The following is a 20,953-nucleotide window of genomic DNA, read 5'->3' on the forward strand; positions in this document are numbered from 1 at the left end:
TATTCTTAAATTAAGTCCATAATAATAAGAATATATATATAGACAGTACATAAGTTGTACTTCGAGTTTCTAATCAAAATCGCGTTCTGGCAGGCCCAATGAAACACTTAACTTCCAAAGTTTGCGACTGTTGGGCCCGATAGTGCAAAAATATAAACGACAATGAAAAGACAGTCATATTTGTAGCATTCTGAAACTGTCAACAGTTCATTTTAATATCCTATTCAGAGGTTATTTTTGAGAATATTAGCTTTCAAAAAAATGTTTCGTTCAACAACAACAGTATCGTAAATCTTTCGTCAGGGATGATTGGGGAGTGATGAGCACCGTTTAACAAATTCTTAAAATGTTTTACTGAATACTGTTGGTTTTATTTTTTCATCGCTATAGGTCTAAATGTAGTCGCTCCTTCTCCTTCAAAAATCTTATCAGTATCCATATTAGGTTTTAAGCATCGGGTCCTTCGCAGCTCAATTACACGCACAAATAAAAAAAACATAAATGCTGTTTGTTGTCCAGAGGGGGCCAGTATGCAGTATAGTTTTTTCTTTGGACCGCATAAGCGTGTGGTGCGCAGAGATCAGGGTGATCCGATGATCTCAAGATAATCTACATAACATGATTATCTTTATAAATAGATTTATCTCACCTAATGCACGCTCCAGATTTCCCGCGAAAAGCAGGTCCCGCCAGATAAATGCTTGAGTCTCTTATTGTGTAATCGAAGCGAGACATTTCTTTGAAATGCGGAGCAAAAGATTCATTCACTAAACTGTGAGTGTTTATATTTAATCTGCTCCATTTTACTACCAAGGGAAATAACGCATTTGGTAATATATCATTGAAACAATATGAAAATACTAAAAAACAATAACTATATAGTATATACTCATCAAAGAATTACTTTACAATACATACATTTGCCATGGGCCAAGAAGAAGACGATACTGTCATAGGAATCTTCGATATCGTAAAAATGACGTAATTCCGATGTGAAGGTGACGTCACTTTTTAGCGGGACTGAATGACGTTTCATTCACCGGAAGGTTAAAGTTCGGGGTCAAATTAGAAAACGTTCCGTCAGATGTAGAACAAATACATCTTTTAGTTGGCATTCCTATTGGCTATAAATTCCAACTGAAAGACGTTCAATGGTTATATTTTATATTTGGTTACAATTTTATGGACTTGACATCTACATTTAAGCATTGAACGTCTTTCAGTTGGCAATCATAGCCAATATGAATGCCAACTGGGCAAAGGCAAATTCCATGAAGCGCGCTAGCGCTCCATGTTGGATTTGCCTTTGTCCAGTTGGCATTCAAGTTGGATACAAATGCCATCTTACAGACGTTCAATGCTTATATTTACATTTGACTGCAATTTCATGTTGAAATACCAAAGGATTTGGCATTCATACTGAATTAATTATTTGTTATCGTCAAGGATGGAACAGTCATTTGAACAGCCGTTTTTCTGTGATTGATGCACGACAATTGTGACGTCACAATGATAATGACTTGTAAAGATGTATAGTGATATTTACAATAATAATATTAAAAAGATTGCTTAAATCCTTAATAGCATGTCCTAGGTTTAAGTATCCAGTGCTTGTTTAGCCTATATAATGTCTTTCCTAGGTTGATGGTGAAAACTTCGTGACGTAGTTTTTCCAGTGCTTGTATAGTGGGACCGTTAATGAAATGAATAAGTATAGACTCTTTGAATGCCAACTGCTACCCAGAGAGGGATTGCAGTAAAAATGTAAATATTGACGGATAAAGCATTTCGTGTAGTTATCCGTCAGTGTGTGTGGCAATTGCAGGATCTAGTGACTAAAAGGTCCGATAGAGAGTAATATCTAGTGAACTAAAAAGGTCCGATAGGGAGTAATACTTAGTGACTTAAAGGTGATAGTAACATATAGTCACTTAAAGGTTCAATAGAAAGTTATATGAAGTGACTTAGATAATAACAATATATATGTATAGTGAATTACTTGTCAGAAAGGCCTGATGGAGAGTATCCCTATGATAATGATATCTATTGACTTTTTATCTTTACGATAGAAAGGTACATGTATATACCTTTCAGACATGTTATACACTGTAAGTCACTATAGGCAATATCTAGTGACTTATGAGAAAAGTATTTTGTGACTTTTTACGTGTCAGAACAGATGAATTGTCAAATGTAAATATGGCCATCAGTCAGGCATAATTTTATTTTTATTTTATTGAGTATAGTATTGAAATCCAAAATATTTATCCAAAAAATTAATATCGGAAAAAAACTTCCTTGCCTACCACCTTCTGTACATTAAAAACCACAATGGTTCTCATGATGAATATTCGACGTATAATGTGTGTTGTAATCACAGTGGCTTTGTTTAAAGGGGCATCGATACAATATTCTACAAGAAAATGAAGCGAGCCAAGGCTTTGCGTACAAAATTTCACTCCAAAATATATTCAAGCTTTTAGCTGATCATGATCTTTGAAACGTTTTATTAACCATGATTTAATGTTTTTACATTAGTTACAAGAAAGCTTGAAATCCAACAGGTGTCAAATCAGATTGGAAATTTAACCTTATATTACATAATCATACGGTGCCTGTGGACATGTAACGATGCTGAAATATTCAGTGTGATGTAGATTACAACAACACTAAATGGTACGTATTTCTCAGTTTTTCTGGGGTGCAATTTATCAAAGTTTGTAGCATGGATGTAACGTTATCGATTCTCTATCTGCATGACCTGTACTGTATCCGTCCCGGTACTCAGATTCTCTCGGTAGTCATAAGATGTCTGTATCTTATCAAGACTATTTTAGACATAATTTATCATCAAATATTAATTTGGTTTCTTTAGATATTCCCTGCTTTCTGCTTTTGCTAAAATAGTTATCAGTGCTTATCATCTCACCCCTTGCAATGTTGGATGTGGAGAGGAGGAAGCGTAGCTGTCAGAACCGGTTTTCGATCTCAAAGGACCTCTAAACACTAGCTGGATGCATTATTGCTGAGCTACCTGGTCACCGATGATATCCCCAAAGACCTCAGACACCACAATTCAAGTTGGCATGTACTCTTCTATGCATACTCCCAATATAATTGAAACATGTTTTCGATCTCAAAGGACCTCTAAACACTAGCTGGATGCATTATTGCTGAGCTACCTGGTCACCGATGATATCCCCAAAGACCTCAGACACCACAATTCAAGTTGGCATGTACTCTTCTATGCATACTCCCAATATAATTGAAACAAGGGTTGGTAAGCTCGCCAATTTTGTAACAGGAGCGGAGAATACTTGTGGCTTTACTGGTTAGTATCTGCGATCACCTAGCTCTAAATGACGGACAGAAGATTTCTGACAGATGGTCGTCGTCAGAGCTACAATTCCGTCCTATTGACCATAGTGTTGCAAAACATCCAGCGGTGATAATGTTACATTTCACGTGTGTCATGTAAATATGTAATTAAATTCAACAATATCAAACATCTAAAAACAAGATTATTCATTTACCCACCTCCATGTCTAAATTTTGTTTGTAAACACATTTGAATGGCTCACATCTTTGACACGGCTCACTTGGCTGCAATGGTGCTTCTCGTTAGAAAGTCTCGCGCTCTAAATATGACCAACAAGTACTTAATACAACAGAAATATACGTCACAGAGTTTTTAACATAAGTTTTAAAATTCTTTTTTGCTAAATTTAAAAGGATACTTATATTTGTTTAGTTTCACAATGTTTATTCTCAGTTTGTTGGCTTTTTTTAAACTTCAAAATTTTTTATCTGCTGAGTGTTTCATTTCGTCATGGTTTCCAGTAAATCAGACATGGAGGGTTTTTTGAACAGAATTGTATGTGTGTTTTGTTTTCCTTTGATTTTACTTCTAATAGTTGATGAAACATTATAATCGAAAGGTTTGTGAATTGAATATTGATCTTAGTTGTCAGATCAATACAGTTACATATGGATATTATCCGAAAAATATATTTTTATCAGTCTCAAATGCGATCCACATCGGGGCTTGCAACACTATCGGCGATGGGGTGGAATTTATACCCTGCCAGGAACAGAGTGGAGGCAGAGTATGATTAAATTCATTCTAACTGGTTAGATGTATGTCTGCTGATATCTCTCCACAGGTTAAATTAGTTTATAGATGATAACTGATGTACTAACATCTCCATATTAATTCAATGCCAGGATCATTTTGGTTAAGGTGACCATTGCTGGATGATCTCTATTGGAATTCTTATTGAGATTCTGACATTATTTTTATGTTTGGTAATGCATCAGGTGTGCCATCAGGAATACAAAATCTTATTGGTCATTCAAACATTAGCAGATGACTTGTTTTAATATTCAGTTAATAGTGATGTAATGGTATACCAAGACCAGAATCATCAAACATATTTTATTATCTGCTTAAGAGTAAAAAAAACATGACTACAAGTGTATTTTGGTTGATTAACAAAGAATATAAATTTATTGGATTGGATATGCATGAATAGCCCCTTGGGTTGTGACTAAAAGGTTAGATAGAGAGCGCATATGTGTTGACTAAAACGTTTCTGATTTTGTTGACAGAACTTGGCACCACAAGTCACTTAGAAAGATTCTATTAGTCTTCCCATACTTCTGTTTTAAAGTTATCACAATGACACGTAAATCTCACTGGTTTTTTGGGGTTATTCCGGGGTCCTTTGTGTTTTTGTGTTAATGATATTAGGGTTATTCCCCTTGGTTTTATTCCTGTGATCTATAGCCATCCTGTGATAAATTTGGTATAAATAAATTAACAAAGTCATTAAATATGTACATTGTATGTCAGTTATATGTTTAATGTTCAGGTAATGGTGACCATGGTTCAAATAAGCAATTATTGAGTTCTTTTTGAATACTTGCATACATAATTAGGGCTTTTTGCTGGTTAAACCTGGCTGTAGTACCGCCCGATTCGGGCTAAATTACATAAGATAGCATAATGATAGTATAGAAATGTACCCATGAAATTGCAATTGTGCCCCCCCCCCTGAAAGATAATGAAACCCATGCATAATTTATATTTACAGAAAATATCAAAGCATATCCAACAGGATGGTAAAGTAATAACTTCAATGATTTATTATAATTACTGTAAATAATAACCTTTAACAAATTGATTTTAGAGCCTCAGTTTTTGAAATTAACATCTTCAGATCTTGGTGACAAATAAATGAATTTCATTGATCCTTTTGTTTGATTCAAATAATTTGCTGAGTGTGGTTGCATGAGTATGCCTTTAACAGGGAAATACTGCTTAATCAAAATAATTGCATGTAGTTTTCAATTTACATTGTTAATTACTTCCCTAAAGTTAGTACCATATTTGATCCAATAAACACACAGAATACTTGAACATTAAGGCAGGGTAGGGTGGTAGACCAAATATAAACTAACCTTTTACAAAATAAGCCAAAAATCAATTTAAAAAAAAAGAAATGAAATTTTGAAAAGGGATACAGTACCAACTATAATTAAATTTTCTGTTGTCTGCATTCAGTAAAGATTCAAATTTAAAAAATATTTATATTGAAGGTAAGTCTGTGAACTAATGGCCCCAAAATGGGAGATTCATGGGAAATTGAATAATGATACTTTCTCCACTGGACATAGGGCACTTATTGGGTTTAATACTTTCTCCACTGGACATAGGACACTTATTGGGTTTAATACTTTTTCCACTGGACATAGGACACTTATTGGGTTTAATACTTTATCCACTGGACATAGGACACTTACTGGGTTTAATACTTTATCCACTGGACATAGGGCACTTATTGGGGATAATGCTTTCTCCACTGGACGTAGGGCACTTATTGGGTTTAATACTTTCTCCACTGGACATAGGACACTTATTGGGTTTAATACTTTCTCCACTGGACATAGGGCACTTATTGGGTTTAATACTTTCTCCACTGGACATAGGACACTTATTGGGTTTAATACTTTCTCCACTGGACATAGGGCACTTATTGGGTTTAATACTTTCTCCACTGGACATAGGGCACTTATTGGGTTTAATACTTTCTCCACTGGACATAGGGCACTTATTGGGTTTAATACTTTATCCACTGGACATAGGGCACTTATTTGATTTAATACTTTCTCCACTGGACATTTAATCAATACGCTGGTATATGTGTCTGACATTTGCAGGATTGATCATTCTAGATCTACTTCTTAACTTGGACAATCATCTTAATAGTTATTTTTATACAAATCATATTAATATTTGACTTATGGACATATCGTTGCTTACATGTGTAATTAAATTGTTATTAGTGGAGTTATCTCCCTTCCTGGGCACATGCTGTGTTCTTATTGGACTACAATGGAAGGAGCACTATGAGGTTTGTAGATACTTTGTGTAGAAGTTGGTACTAAAAAGACTTACATGTAATTATCAGAACATTAAGTAGGGAAATGTTACAGTATTATCAGTAGTCTTTATTATATATAAATAGCGAAGAATGTTTTGATTGATAATGCAGTACGTGTTTATGCTAGCAACACTGTGGCAAATAGTACTAAGTCATGAAATAATATATTATCCACATATATGTAGAGCATGTATTTAACTGATTGTTTTAACTCAAACTTTTATGAAAAGAATAATTTCTTTGAAAAAAAAACCCCAACATTTATAAGGAACATTTAAATAGAAAACTATTCATCAACTCACTTTTTATTTTGTATTTATACAACAATACAGCTATGTACATCTGATGTAAGTTATATGAGTTATAAGCCATGAATTGAAGGATGAAATTCAATTTTTTTCAATATCAAGATTATAATGCTATTATTTATAATGGTGCATGTTTATCTGAATTTGTTTTTACAATAAATGAAAAGGTCATGTGTTATTGGAGAAAGACAATAATTGTTTATAAGTGATTAGACCTCTTAAATCTATATATAGTTTGATGTCTGGTACTTGTGAAATGACAGGTATGCAATGCTAAACCACTGCAGCGAGGGGCAGCTCCTAACAAAAATTCTTATTGATGTTGATATTTCATAGTCAATATTTACCCAAGTACTTTAAAATTATTGAAATTCTCTAGGTGAAATGAAGTAATTACTGAGAGCAGAACATTTACATACCAGAAAATCTATATCATGGGGCTAGACTCAGAATAATTTGATGGATTACAGATAAATAGGTTATAATTAATGTCCCTGTACTAAAGTGTTCAGTTTTCATTCCATTGTTGTGTGTCATGTAAATATTGATAATATCTCAAAATATACCAGGATTGATTAGAAAGCCTTGTTAGCTTGACAAAATTCATTATAAAACAAAATATACCAGGACTGACTATACAGCACTCCTGGGTTGACTAATCATGACAAAGTAATGTTTCTCGGGCAACCATTGTTAGCTTGACCAGTCAGGATTTCCTGTTGCTACTGATGCAATGCTGTCAACTAGTGATAATGTCAAAGCACTCGGCTCTGTCAACTTAATCTGTTACCATACAAATATGTAACATTTCCCAGTAATACTAAAATGTTAGCTTGACTAGTCATAATATTTTAATGTTAATGGCACAGCAGCTTTGTTAACTAGGCTTTGCAATGTTGTCAACTTATATATCTAGCCAATATAATAATTACTTCAGTAACAGGCTACCATTATTCCTAATATACACTGTAAAAGGATATACACTTGTCAGCTTAACCAATATATCCGATAGAAAAACAAGCAGATTTTACAGGATTGATTAAGTACTGTCAGCTTAACCAATCAAAACAGGATTTCTCAGGATAAATGACATAGCTCGATTTCAAAGTTTCAGTCCCAGACTAGATGTGACATTCTCAAGGGGAGGGCATTCACTTGCCATAGTAATGGTTTGCTTCAATGATATTTTGGTATTTTCCAAAATTGTCAACATATGTATTGATATAATACAATTTTGAAGGAATAATCAATTGATCAAGTTAATTTTGACAACATACAGATAAAAAAGTTACCCGGGATGTTCCTGCATAAGATTTTGACCTGCCATCTAAATATTGGTGGTGGGATTTTCAAATCACACCTCTCCAATGTGGTCCACAGTATATCTTTTTTTTATTAACACCTTTCAGCACTACATAAGCTTAGTTTAATATCTTTTTTTTACACTCAAATTAAAATCAGCAGTGATGTCACTGCTGATTTTAATTTAAATTGTAAAAATTTTTTGAATGTATTTAGTAGGTATATATCATTTTTTTTTTTGGTTTTGTTTCAATTCAATTCATTTTATTTCGAATTCAACCAGCATATAGGCTTACAATATAAATACATATGACAACATATTACATTTGTGCAAGATGGCTTAGAACACAACCAATATAATACAAAACACACGTATGATGATGCTGATATGGAAAAATGAGAGAAAAAAAGAATATGTACTAACAGTTTAGAATTTGCAATTTTAAACCACATGAATTAATAACATATAACGACTAAATGTCGTGGTAATAAGAAAACATGAATGCAATTTACTATGTTAGAGTTATGTTTAATACATGAATAAAAATTTACTGTTGAACTACATTTGTATTTAATTAGATTTTTCTCCTAGCCGTTGTCTGAATTAAATATTTTCCAAAAAGTTTTTACATTTTTAATTGCGAGAAATGTAAATTTGAGAAGTATATAGCATTATTAATAACACTTTTCAGGGATATTTTGAGTATAATATTTAGATACAACTTTTTAATGTTGAATTGCTTTCTGATCTAAATATTAATCTGCATTCACAATTTACAGGTGAGAATTTCACATAGATTTGAATGTTTTTGATACTGGTGGCTTTCCAAGTCAAATACTAAAAAATATTGTTTATTGTTCATATTTTTCTTATATGACTTTTGTATTTAGGACAACATACAAATGTAAATGTTTCGATTTCTGAATAACCTGACATTTTACCTGTATAACCTAACTGTTAACTGTTTCCCTGTATAACTAACTGTTTACCTGTATAACTAACTGTTTACCTCTATAACTGTTTACCTGTAATCACAATTGTATTATCGTTAACCTTTCTGTGTGTTTACAGCTGTAAGCCAGGAGAGCCGTATGAGGAGGGGATGTCAGTACTAGCGGTGATAATGTACGCCCTCGCCAACTCTGTGTGGCTCTTACTCTACTGGCTGTATCAGCATCCCTTAAAGCCTCCACAGTCACCACAAAATGGCCGCAGTAGTGTACGACTACGGCGACGTCTGCGAAGTCGTCAAGGATCTCTCCTAGAAGCACTTGGAATTGTCTACACAGATAAACCGTTTTATTCATTCGATGACCACTTCCATAGTTTCCAGGAAGTTAGTGATTCTTGTAAGAAGGCTGGTTTAGAGAAGTGTGGGCTAATCATTGGAGTGGATTTTACAGCTTCTAATGAATGGCAGGGAAGGAAATCATTTAATGGACAATGTCTACATAAAATTATCTCTGGGCGAGTGTATAATCCATACCAGAAAGTTATTTCTATCATAGGTCAAACGTTAGAGCCATTTGATGAGGATAACATCATCCCAGCGTACGGCTTTGGTGATAGTGTATCCCTAGGAGATAAAGTGTTTCCATTATTTACTGAAGGATTATTGTGTCGAGGATTTAAGGAAGTTCTTGAGTGCTACAGTATCATGGCCTCCAAGTTAGTTCTCAGTGGTCCTACAAACTTTGCACCATTAATACATCAGGCGATCGATATAGTGAAAAATACGGGGACCTACCACATTCTAATAGTGATAGCCGACGGGCAAGTAAATGAGGAAGAGCCGACGATTGACGCAATTATTGAGGCTTCTAAATATCCTCTCAGTATTGTTGTGGTAGGTGTTGGAGATGGACCTTGGGACCTAATGGAGGAGTTTGACAATCATCTCCCTTCACGTACATTTGATAACTTTCAATTTGTGAATTATCATGAAGTCACGTCTAAATCTAAACATCCAGATGCAAACTTAGCCCTCCATGTTATGATGGAGATCCCCTTACAGTATAAAACGATCAAAGCTATGGGCTACCTCAACAAGGGGAAGACAACTCTCAACATTACAAAAAAATCACAGAGTTTGGACGTAGAGAAACGGCTTGAGCGACAAGACTTGGTAAGAGTCCGACCTCAGACTTGGGACTGTTGTGAAGAGTCTTTATTACTACCGGCAAATGGTAGCAAGTCACTAGATATGGACAACAGACCTTGGAGTAGGGGCGGTAGCAAGTCAGAGCTCGAGAAGAAGGAAAGTTTGCCAAATATCTGCCTGCATACAGAGGTTTGATGTTGTGTTTGTCAATAATGTTGGGTGACCTGAAGTGTACCATAGCTCTATTTATTTTATTGACAACGAATTATTGTTTGGAAAGTCTGGATATTTCTTCTGATATATATTTTAGAGTTATCTCCCCTGGTGAACAAATACTAATGTGTGACATTATTTGTTTTATTTGAAAATAATACAAAATTCTCACAACTATATTGATTTTGACTGTCACAAAACCTTCATGATTCTATTCTCATAAACAAATGATAAGGCCCTCATAAATTGATAATAGAATTGACAATCATAAAATGTGACCATAACAAAGAGAATGGTGAGACTCATGAATGTTACTCTGAAGCTCACAAAGGAATTATGTCACCTTCACAAATTTACAGTGAGACTCACAAATTTAGAATTTTGTTCTCACAAATTTTAAAATGACTATAAGCAAATGATGTGACTCTCACAAGCAAGTAATGTTATCCTCATAAAATTATTATTCTATTCTCGCAAAGAAATAATTAGCAGTGAATAAATGCTCACAAGGGGAGATCAACTTGTAAAACTGCACATTTCAAGAAGCCACAATAAAGAAAAGACTTAATCAAACATCTTTTACATGGCACTATGTTGAAAGTATGATAAAGTGTGTTGGAAGATTTGATTCTTGTAAGGTGATGAGGAAATTGAATAATGATAGTTTTAGATATTATTTTCCTGCATTTTTTTAGTGAAATACTAGAGGTCTATCAGGGTATGATTTACAATGTAGGTTAAAATTTGAATACATATTTTTACATAGGTATTGTTTAAAAGGACAATTCAGTCTAAGAGAACATTAAAATTTGTACACATATCGGGAAAAAAACCCAGTTCTAATGGAAATTAAATCAGTCGGTTTTACTGTGATATGCCAGAAAAGCCCATGGTATTGAAATGCGTGTGAAATGTTCAAACTCGCTCGCTGTCCGCCATTACACACTGTGGTCAAACATCTTGTATGCCGAACCCTGTCCCTTGCTCGTAGAGTAATGCAACTTTTGTCTAGAACTGCTCAAATCGCTCTGACAGTAGTGTGTTTACCTTATAATGTGAATTGTCTTGCCTAAAAATCATTTTATCATCTCCTCAGTGGTTATGTAGTTCATTTGTTTAACGTGCGTGACTGTGGCTGGGGTATGGGTACGGTGTACATATGTATCTGCTTAATCGTATTGATCAACCATTTGTAATAACAACGGTATCAATTAAAATACTTAACAATGATTTGGAATTTGTCAATATTTTGTGTTATATGTTTCATAAGAAATGTAGAACAATACATTTATGCTATATTTTGCCTCTTAGTTATGTAAAAGAATTAGCCTGAGTGAATTGTCCCTTTAAACAGTATATCCATGTAAGTATACAGTGTGTGAGAGGTTGATTATAATGCTGTATGTAAGGCAGTGTCTTGATAATACTCTTAAACATTCTACATATGCTATAATTGCATTTTCATGAAACTAGGTTTTTAATAATACGAAAATTCAAATTTGAGAACATAAATGCCAGTTCATTAGCACTTATTGTAAGAAAATTGAAATGTATGTTAATTGCAATGTGTTTGAAAGGCAATCATGCATAATTGCGTCAAAGCAAAGTTTTGTGTACAATTCTTTCTTATATCTTTATGGTAAATTTTATGGTTTGATAAACAGAAAAGGAAAATATTACCAATCTCATTATAATTAAGGCTGAACCATTCCTCAGTCAGTTTATAAAATTGTGCTAGGATTGAAAGAAAAACTTGAAAAAAGAAGTGTAACACTGCCTTTAGTGACATCTAGTAGAAACATATTTTATTATGTAGGCCAATATATGTTTCTGTATCTAGTAATCATGAGTAAGTTCATTTAAGTCAATCATGAGTTGGTTCATTTGAGTTACCACGATCTCAAATGTGTGTAACAGGAGGGGAGACAATGTAGTGGCCAGACTAACACGAGGGACCTCTAAAGCCCAATGTTCTACTGATTGAGCTACCTGGTCACTGTTGATCGATCATGTGTATATGTATCAGGGAATCAGTTATACACTGGTAATAAACACACAGAGTTGTGAATGTATGTGACATGTCTGGCCTTCAGAATGAAAGTGGAGAATACGTGTATTATCAGATCATTGAATTGTAAATCATTGTTGATCAAGGCATAACAGGAGATTATAACAAGTTCATGAAAATTCAACAACATAATATTAATACACTAATAAATATTTCCATGTTGTGAAATTTGCTCAAAATTTGTAGGTATATTGATGCATTAAGTAGATAGATTTATCTTTGATTTTAACTCTAATAATAACTGTTTAGTTAAATATATTACACAAGTCCAACAAAATTGCCAACATTCATGATGAAATTATTTCATATTTGAAAATGTATTTTGTAGAATATCAATTATGGCAGGGGATAATTAAATTATTTTTAATTTCTTATACAATTACTATATTTATCTGGGTAGATTAATCTAATGATTATGGGTATGTGGAACCTTGATTGTAAGTAAGCTTACACTTGGAAGTAGATTTTTTATATAGATTACTTTAGTTAAGAAAGTGTGAAAAAGAATAATTTGTATACCATAAATTATAGTGTGTCTACAGGACTATTTCATATCCTGTTTACAGGTAAAAGGGTAATATACATGTATATATACACAACAATTATACCTTCTATTTATGTTATAGTATAGATCTGATAGTCATAAATGTCTTTATTTCTGCACTCAGTGTATTTATGATGAGTCACAAAGCATGCATATTTGTAGTGTTCAACCCCCCTCCCCTTTTTTTCTTAACATACAATGTACGTGTAAACATAATGTATAATTTATAACTTTAAATGTAGAGTCAATGAGTTTTCTAGTTTTGGGTTATGATGTCTACTTGGATAGCTATATATTGTGATTTTAAAATATATATTGTCAGAATGATATAACACCTTAAGGCAGGCATATCAAAAGGGGCTCTTATATATATAGGGCAGTATATTCATACAAAGTCAATAACTATATACTACAATAAAATTAATATTCTCACTAGTGAGTCAGTAATAGTCCTAACATAGTAGAATATCAGATGTATATTATATGGTGCTTGATTCCAATAATCAGATGATTGATAATATAAGTTTATGATTCATGTACATTTTATTTCTGTCTTCCATCAGAGCTGCTGTATGAAATGTAAAACATTCCTTCAAACTTTGATCAAAGACACAATATGTGTTCATTTCATCTTTGCATATTTCAAAGTTACCTCCCTTGCTGGTAGGTATTAATTGAAAAGTACATTGTATTGCGACGTAACATTGTTTTCTCCTAGAAATATGATGTTACGCTCACAATGCAGACATAATGTAACAATCAATAACTTCCCGCAAAGGCAGATAACTGTGTAATATGCAAACATATTACATAAAATTATCAAAAAAAAATTCTTTCAAATGTCATTAAATCTATAACACTATTTGTCTATTTTTTGTTAGTTTATGATAGAAATAGTTACTGATTGAATTATTTTGAAATGAATCAGTTTTAGTTTTATAACTGCTGTTATTGTAAATTAAAGAAAGCTTACTATGTATGTATTTTTGTGCATGTGTAGTTTTAATTCTATTTTATTCTTTATTTTCTTATAATTTTTCATGTGAGAATTTAGCTTCTGTTTTTTTGTTTTTTTTTTGTTCATGTAAAACAAATCTACAAATTGAACAACCAGTTCATTATTATCCCTGGTAGACAGATGATACAAATGTCTATAGGCGTGTTTACATCTCCACATGATTGATGAAGCAAAATCATATCCACATGATTAGAGTCTGCTTTGTGAAAAGGGAGATAATTCACTAACAGTATCGTGTTTTCCCTATTAAGAGCGCCTCCTCTAATAAGGGCGCCCCCACGTTTTTTGCTGAAAAAAATCAACTAATTTCATACAATTTTTGTGCAATGTTGTGACGATTTGTCTTTGCAGACGCTAAAAAAATACTGTTTCACATCAATCTCATGCTTAACAGATATCCAATCAGCTTGTATAAGCACTAAATTTATTGCATTGGACAACTTGGGACATCTTTGCCAAGTATTTACACATAGAAACAGCGAGAACGCCATGTTCAAAATAAAACGTGTCACTTGAATGCCCCACACACGTGTATGGATGAAGACTAACAGGCTACAACATTTTAGCGATGTCTATACAGGTTTTATGAACACTTACTTGATTTTTATGATAAAGGTTCTTAAATAACAGGAATGTTATCATTTCTAAGCATTTTATTGTGTGCTCTTGTCGGTAATTCCCATCTGCCACAAAATGAAAGTAGTGATAGAAAGCACTGTCCGCCATTTTGTGTACGCATGGTAAACAAACAGGCTAGCATGAAATGCCAAAATTCCATAAAACAGACATATTTAACCAGTGTTTAATACTTCTAGTGCATACATTTCTTCATAATTATGTAATTTCAATACTTACTTGACTTCAAAACGTAAATTGGTTATAGTAAGTTTCAGAAAAACATGAAAATAAAAGCAAGATGACTAAAGTCTGTTTCAGAAAAAAACATCTAAAAATGGTCTCAAATAACGGCGCCCCCCTTGGCCATTTACCCGCGCCCAGCGCCCTTATTAGGGAAAATACGGTATTTTCATAGCTTTGTGTAAGGGGAGATAATCCACTTACAGTATTCTCATAGGTTAGCTTTAGATACTAACTTTGTTATAGATAGCCATAGTAACATTGTTAAATCTATATTTCAAGCAATAACTAAATATATGCAATGCCTGATACTACATGTATTACTTTGAAATTTAAAATTAATTATTGAAAAATCTTCTTGCTTTTGATTTAGCAATATCAGTGTTTACACTGACTATTTTCTGAAGGTTTTCATTTTGAGATGGATGTGTGAGTGTGATTGAAGGGGAGGGGAGTGATTGTGTGATCAAAGGAAGTTTAAAGTCTTTAATGTAATTAAGGATTTTCATCGCTGGAAATTTTTCTGCTGTCATGTATTACAATACATTCTTTAGACATACACTTTCATTCCATATTTACTTAATGACGATATATATATTATTGCTGACATACTTATAGTTTTGACAAATGCTTTAATATGACATTGATCATTAATGTGTATATTCCATCATGAACTATTCCAAAGTTTTAATGGTTACTGGTTTATTCATACAGTTATTACAATTAGTATATTGTAATAATAGATCAGATTCGGATTTCATTCCTATCCAAATTGTTATCTCTTAATTGCTCAAAAATGACTTAAGTTATATTTTTCTGTGTCATGAAATTCGATTCCTAAAAACTTTGTGTTGTCTTTGAAAAAAACTGTTCAATGTACAACTGAAGGTGATTCTCATACTCTATTACAAGATGGCATCCTAGATGAAATCCAGATAGAAATACAGGCCCTCTTAAAGATGCTTCACTGCCGACGAATGGTATTTTTTTCTCTAGGAAAAACAGGATCAGACGAATAAGTATTTTTCTTCAGTTACAAAAGCTACTTACTTTACACCATTATCATCACTGAAAAGTTTGAGCTTCATATTTGATACCAAGATAAAAATATCAAAAAATAATTAATTGTATCCCAAAAAAATCCATGGCACTATGCTTTATGTGAATTTAGTACAGATAGTGTATGCACCAAAAGCAAAATAAATTAATTAATTGGTTGTTTGTGTTAATTACACGCACACAAACATGATTATAAATCAGTTATTGTGCAACTGACGGTTATCGTTAAAGTTCTGTCGGCAATGGATCATCGTTAAACTTTTATTATAAATCCTGAAATGGCTTGTCAGAGTGCGTATATTCCATGCTTGGATATTAGATCCATGTTTGTTTTGTCTCTAAGTTTATGATTCTTCTTCAAACATAGAGTTGAGAGATTGGAGCATCACTTTCTATTAGAAATAAGCCCTATATTAGGTTAGTCAAATCTGTTTATAAAGACCATCAAGAACACATGTCAGATTGTGTTATAAATGGCCATTCGCTATCCTAAGAAAGTAGTCTAATAATTTCGCACTCCTGCTCTTTTTACAGAAGTAGTTGCTAAGTCAGGCTTCACTGTATTACCCTGTGATGTGCGGGGCTTGTCACAGAACAAATATGGTATTGTTATTTCAACAAAAAACTGCTACCTTATTGTAATCACCAGTTAGTATGTGTATAAAGTAAATTTTAATTATTGTAAATATTAGTTTTAACGAGTGTAAATATGAGAGATTTACTGCACGTCAGAAAAACAAATTATGTAAAATAACCAAAAATCATATCCAAGAGTATTTATGCAATATCCTCTGCGATTTTATATAAATTGTACAGCTTAACTATAAATAGATGACCTCTATATACACGGAAAATATCTTCAGGTCAAGTTAACCTGAAAAGAACTTCACTTGAAATTCCCCCTAAAAATGACCTGAAATTGGAGTCAGTTCCACATGAAGTAAGGTCAGTTTCAAGTCCAGGTTTTCACCTGAAAATTTCACCATTGACTGAATTTACCTGAAGATATTTTCGCTGTGTACATATGACTATTGTATGACATGTATACTGTAAACATGTATATTTCACTGGTAATCATCTTATAATACTTCTCACGTTACAATTTTTCTGCAAATAGTAATGGATTGTACAGTTTGCATTTTTATTCGGACTTTATGTCATTTATGTAAATGCATTGATTTGTCACTCCACTAAAAAGTTCAATACCAGTTCTGCCCAAAAACTTGATTACACTAAAATGAATATGTTTACAGTAATTCTTTGTATATTTGATAGCTAGAATCTCAAATTAATGTAATATCTCAGCCCATGTGTGCCACAGGGACTTGGCATGAATTTCCAACCAACGGTCAATATACATGTATAAATTTGTATTATAGTAACCTACATACAGTGTTCAATCTACGATTATTTTTCGTGGGTCCTTTTCAATGGTTTTTGTGAAAACAATGGGTGGGTCCTTTTAAAATTCTGTGAGTCCAGGACTCGGGATGCGCACGTAGATTTATCACTGTACATATGTATTGGCCTTTGTTTGAAATGCATGCCAAGTGATGTGTGTAAAAAAACCAACTCTGTGATTATAGTGAGGTGTCTCAATGCGCCTCATAACCCTTGTTTATGTAATGTGATTGAGTTTTCTCTGTTGTTTATAGTATATAAGTACATGTAATATATTATATATAAACCACGAAGCAATATTGTTAAACTGATTAAGATATACTCCTGATGTTTTTGAGGTGCTGTATACTCTTACAAAATATACCAATAATTGTATTCTTTGATCTTCATTTATTATTATCATACAATGAAGATCTTTTGTTTATAAACATTGAGAAATTTTGATCGTAAATGTTTTTATATATGATCATAAACATTGAATGCCTTTAAATAATAATTTTGCTGGTAATCTCATTTACATGTCCAATGTGTGTTCAAAATCTCTTTTTTAAAAATGATTATTTTTTTTATTTTACCAGAAATGTCAGGAATTTTGGTTTTCATTCCTTACCACATTGTCTTTTATACACTCGGCATGAACAAAATGGTGGAATTATGATTTAATTTCCTGCTAGGACGGCTTATTAGTGATAGATCTGGGAGTAGATTGACTGGTTCCAAGTTTGCAATGTGACTAAAGTTTCAGGGTTGCCAATTTACAAAGATACAAAGAAAAAGATCTCCTACAATCTGATTAAAATCCATTTCTTCATCGCGTCGCTTACACAAAGAAGCTTCATAACATAGGCAAATGGAAGATAGGGATGTTTACCTGAATAACGTAAGAGTACTTAAGATATGGAGTTATAACTGTACTATCTATAAGGATTTCTCCTTCCAAAATACAAGAGATTTGACATTTCCTGCTATTTCTGCACCTAAATCATCCTAAAAAACTTTAAGTCTCCTATCAAGAAACTGAGAATTGGTAACCCTAATATTCAAAATTATAGTTGTGTATACAATTTTTTTATGAATTCCACAAAAACTGCTACCAAATAACCATTACCCTGGAACCAATGAGTGTTAGTTAATACACAGGGACTTGACACATTTCCAGAATGAAATATTTAATTATGATTATACAGTTATCTACCCTTTGGTGTCAGGTCCTGATTGTTGCATTTAAGAGACACTGCTACAACAGATCTCTGTGGGGACAGGTAGGTTAGTTAATGTTGTTTTTCAAAATAGATACTTATAAATAGAAGAAAATCCAAAAGTGGCTCAATAATTTGATGTTCCTTATTTGACAAAAACAAATCAAAACAAAACCAAAAGCAATGAAAGAGCTGTAAACATAAAGTTGGTTTGAATTACCTCCCCTTCATTTGTCCTCTATTTCAATTATCTTGTATGCAATTTTCTGAGTGTCTCAAAGTTAATCTATTATTGATGTGTCTGTGTTCATATACTGAAACTCTATAGCCTCTGATTAATTTGATTTTGATTAATATTTAATTTATCTAATCTATATTTATAATTCCACAAATTAATCATTTTGACCTTACAATTTCTTTGTGATGGGCATTAGAAAGCAGCCTTTGGTACACTCTGGAGAGTGTGAATTTATAACATATGCATGGGTATGCATTGCGATATACCAGAGTTACTTCCCTTATCTATACAATGTACTCAATAGATCAGAATGCGTTATTTCTGATTGGAAATCAGTTGTGTCACATATGGTATCATTGAAGAAGTATGGTGTCAGAATTGACATAATAAAAAAATCTAGATTAATTCAATTGCCTTCATGAAATGTGAAAAACATTATTGCAGTAATTTGAGGTTCATGCTGGGACATAGGTTAAATATTCCATTCTGGTCACCTCAACATAGGAATGTGTCAAGCCTCAGTGTATTCATAGATTGAATTTATTCCTTTTTATCATTCCTGTTATTTATCTTTGAATAAACATGTTAAACCTACTATGACTCTGAGTTGTGTTTTGTTTTACTGTGAATTAACAGAGTTACTTCCCCTTAAATTTCACAAATTTTCTAATACTCAGAGAAAAGTTATGACTTGCAGTATATTTCGACTGTATCACACAGTCTTCTTCAGGGTTCTTGAGTAATTTATAATTTGAAATCTAATACAATTCCAGAAAAAGAGAACAACATCTATAGTTGTTTATTTCCCTTTTTTCACTCCATCAGTGATACCTATATGATAAATTACCACTAAAAATCTTCGCAATAATTCTTGAAAAATGTTTTGAAAATTATAAAAAAAAAGAAGATTTGTTAAGTTTGAGACATTTCAAGAAAATAAATTTTGTTGAAAAAATATTGAAACAATTAATTTTTTTTAAATGCTTGAATTATAAAGATAGTCCACCGTTGACGAATGGTAATTTTTCATTATCAAAAACAGGAGCAGACGAATTAGTATTTTTCTTTGAATTCCAAAAGAAATTTACTTTATACCATTACCATCATTGAAAAGTTTCTTATTTTACTTCAAGATAAAAGTATTAAAAATAATTAATTACATCCTGATAAAAATCCATGGCACTATGTCCTATATTGGATAAAGAACTGATTGTGCATGCACCAAAAGCTAAATAAATGATTTTATATGTGTTTTTGTATTAATTAGACACATATATACATGATTAAACACCAGTTATTGTTCAAATAATGGGTATTGTTTATGCTCTGTCAGTGGTGGAGCATCTTTAACTATGTAGATATGTTTTAGTCTGTTATTTGGTTACTGAAATAAAAATTTAAAAAAATTGTGATTAACATAATAATTTCATTTTTATACTTCGGAGGATCAAATATAGAACTACTGTAAACTTAATTGTCAAATTCTTAATTGTCTTATTCGGATCCTTGTGTATTACGGCAAAATTGTATGACATTTTCCTTCTTAACTTATAGTTCACTGTACTTAAAACCTATGTAATGTTAAAACCTGGCTAAACTGAGCAAAAATACTGGTCCTGGTGACATCTGGTTTAAACAAGTTTGAAAGGATCAACGGGTATACTAACAATAGTATAATGCATATAAAAGAATATGTACCATACATTTATTTCCTTGTTCCTGGATGTTTGATGCTGAATTTGATAACAACCTAGTATTGAAAGTACAGTCTACTAATTTTTAATGTTGTATTTACAGTAATTATAGCCCTCCTACCCCTATAAGTGTCCATCTCATGGATTCAATAATGTTTTACAACTCTGTGATGCATATAAAATCAGCATTATTAGTATCCCATTTCTTTTGAACTTGTGAGTCTTTCAGAATACATGAATTACGAAGGAAAGAATTAAGGCATATTACCTGGTACTGCATGTCACAGATTAATGTGCCATAGGAGTAAGGAAAGAGTTAATCTATGGCTGATGTTTTCTAAAGGTTTTTTTCCCACAACTTCCAATTTGGTTCTCTAATAAGTTGTTATAATTTTTGAAGCGCTCTGCCTGGGCACTACAGCGAATACAGACTAGCAGTGAATTAACTTTGAGAAATCAGAATTGAAAGTGTTGATGATGGGTGGCACCTATAACGGAATCCTCTG

At 32.6% G+C, this 20,953-nt stretch overlaps 1 protein-coding gene across 2 annotated transcripts; it reads left to right on the forward strand.

The window, feature by feature from the left end:
* The first annotated feature begins 2,531 nt into the window (after window positions 1-2,531).
* LOC138332284 (uncharacterized) lies at window positions 2,532-12,314 on the forward strand. Of its 2 annotated transcripts, none has more exons than XM_069280311.1 (2): window positions 2,532-2,676; window positions 9,126-12,314. In XM_069280311.1, the coding sequence occupies exon 2, from the start codon at window positions 9,157-9,159 to the stop codon at window positions 10,348-10,350; it is 1,194 nt and encodes a 397-aa protein (XP_069136412.1). In that variant the 5' UTR covers window positions 2,532-2,676; window positions 9,126-9,156; the 3' UTR covers window positions 10,351-12,314. The 2 variants fall into 2 exon arrangements, with proteins under 2 accessions (XP_069136412.1, XP_069136411.1); XM_069280310.1 differs by lacking the exon at window positions 2,532-2,676 and adding an exon at window positions 5,633-6,413.
* The last annotated feature ends 8,639 nt before the right edge of the window (window positions 12,315-20,953 follow it).

Source organism: Argopecten irradians, chromosome 9, assembly GCF_041381155.1.
Source record: "Argopecten irradians isolate NY chromosome 9, Ai_NY, whole genome shotgun sequence".
NCBI lineage: Eukaryota > Metazoa > Mollusca > Bivalvia > Pectinida > Pectinidae > Argopecten > Argopecten irradians.